General features: G+C 40.7%; 1 protein-coding gene across 1 annotated transcript in view; it reads right to left on the bottom strand.

Annotated features, from left to right (window-relative positions):
- Positions 1-852: 852 nt before the first annotated feature.
- The window catches only part of GTF3C6 (general transcription factor IIIC, polypeptide 6, alpha 35kDa), a 7296-nt gene continuing 6003 nt past the window's right edge, over positions 853-2145 (bottom strand). The window contains exon 5 of the mRNA XM_008944859.1: positions 853-1367. Within this exon, the coding sequence (XP_008943107.1) occupies positions 1072-1367 (296 nt within the window). The 3' untranslated portion in view covers positions 853-1071. The remainder of the gene's footprint in view (positions 1368-2145) is intronic.

Below are 2145 nucleotides of genomic sequence, written 5' to 3'. Positions count from 1 at the left end.
AAAGGTCATGAAAAAAGGTGTTTTATTTAAAAAAACAAACCACAAACACTGTTCCTTTAAAAATATTTATGTGAAATCCTCTATGATGCATTCATGATAAAGTTGAGTATGTCACAACATAAATGATGTAGCAGTATGTAGTATCAAACCACAGACTATCTAGGAGCCACAACAGTCACATGGATCAATTTGGGAACCACTGATGCATGGGTACAGGATCTTACGTGTAAAAACCTTCAGTAAAATGCCAGAGGAGATCAGAGCCAAGAGGTTACTGGGGAGCATTGGGAGGGGAGGGGGGTGTTGGGAGAGGGGCAAAGATACTTCTGTATAACACACATTATATTCTATAGAAAATGGAGGAAGGAAGAGAGACAAGATGCCTCATTAAGACCTAGATATAAGCTGCTAACTAGTCCACAGGGGTTTTCAAGACTTGACTGGACAAAGCCATGAGCAACATGGCCTGAATTCAGTGTTGACTCTATTTTAATTAGGAAGCTGGACAAAAGACCTCCTGAAGTCCCTTCCCATTTGAAACATTTCTAGGATCCATCAAGGAGACAAAGGATGCTGGAGAAAATCTAAACTAAGTAATTTGATGACTAATCAAACGTGTAATAAAAGGCACCACTACTTGAATGTTTCTTTCAGTAACTGCAGTACAAGAACAGACATAGTATGTGGCAGAACAACACACAAGGTGAACCTGTACTTGAAAAATTTAGGACTTTATTTTAAACAGTGATTATTTTTCTTTTTATAAAATGTTCCAGACTGTACAATACATTAATATTTTTCTATGACAGGTATTTTTTGACTATTTTACCATCTCCTCTTTTTCAGTTTTGAGGTAGAGATACACAGATTTTCAGTGAGCATTTTTATAAACCACTTAAGCCCTCCCTACTGTAATCCAAACATAAAAGCAATGCCCAAGAACACAATATCCATTTTTCCACTATTCTTTGCTCAGACAAATTGTAAATCATGTCACGGCCAATAAAAGTTGCCATGTCAAAGTTGGCCCATTAACTCCATGAAGAAATCCTAAAAAGATCAGAGTTGATATCATGGAGGGGCATCATCTAAGGCAACACTTCCAGGAGGAGAATCCTCTGCCCCAGAAGCAGGGCCGTCAGGCAGAGGAACAGAGGCATCTATTTCTAAGCTGTGCTGCTTCTCCAGATCACAGTTCATGTCAGAATGTCCTCCACCACTCACCTCTCCTTCTGACTCTTCAGTCAGTTTGTCTTGGGCCTGGCCTGACTCCTCAGAATCATCTTTTTCACGCAGAAAGCTGCAAATAGTATTCGGTCTGCTGTAGGAAAAACCTCTGTCCTTGATCTGTAACCACTCCACTCCACCTGATGCGAAGAAGAAAAATAGATACTGGTGATAAAAGGATTTTAGAGTTAACAGCAGTTTTTTCTTAATTTAAGTTCACTGTTATTAAGGCTGAGCCTGACAAACATTTAAGTAACGGAATCACTTCAGATAGAAAGATAACTTTCAGGAATTTCAACCAACGCTAACTTTTGTAGCAAGTGTCACCATGGGGCTTAAACCATTCATGCTCCTAAAAAATAAGGCTATGAATAACAGAAACCCATACAATAAAGACAATCTTAATAATAAGAGAAACTTAACTGTTGATTAAATAACAACAACATGCATAGGCTAAATCAACTTATCCAAGACAGGTAGCTACAGGTTTTTATCCATAGAATCATAGAATCCTTTAGGTTGGCAGAGACCTTTAAGATCATCAAGTCCAACCATTGAGCCAATAGGGCTCTAAAGTCCTCTGCTAAAACAGATGAGAATCTGTCAGGGTTGGAAGGGACCACAAGGATCACCCAGTCCCAACCCCTCTGCCATGAGCAGGGACACCTCCCACTAGATCAGGCTGCCCAGAGCCTCCTCCAGCCTGGCCTTAAAGACCCCCAGGGGTGGGGCCTCAACCACCTCCCTGGGCAACCCATTCCAGGGTCTCACCACTCTCATGGTGAAGAACTTCTTCCTCATGTCCAGCCTGAATCTACCCACTAAATCCAGATACTGAAGGCATTGTGTATGGTTCATTGATGTCACCAGCTCAGTCTCTAAAGAGCAGCCACAATTATTAGGAAAGTAATGAAAAGC

The sequence above is a fragment of the Merops nubicus genome, unplaced genomic scaffold, assembly GCF_000691845.1.
Source record: "Merops nubicus isolate BGI_N331 unplaced genomic scaffold, ASM69184v1 scaffold10250, whole genome shotgun sequence".
Taxonomy (NCBI): Eukaryota; Metazoa; Chordata; class Aves; order Coraciiformes; family Meropidae; genus Merops; species Merops nubicus.
The sequence above is the reverse complement of the archived record's forward strand: the minus strand, read 5'-3'. Positions and strand labels throughout refer to the sequence as shown.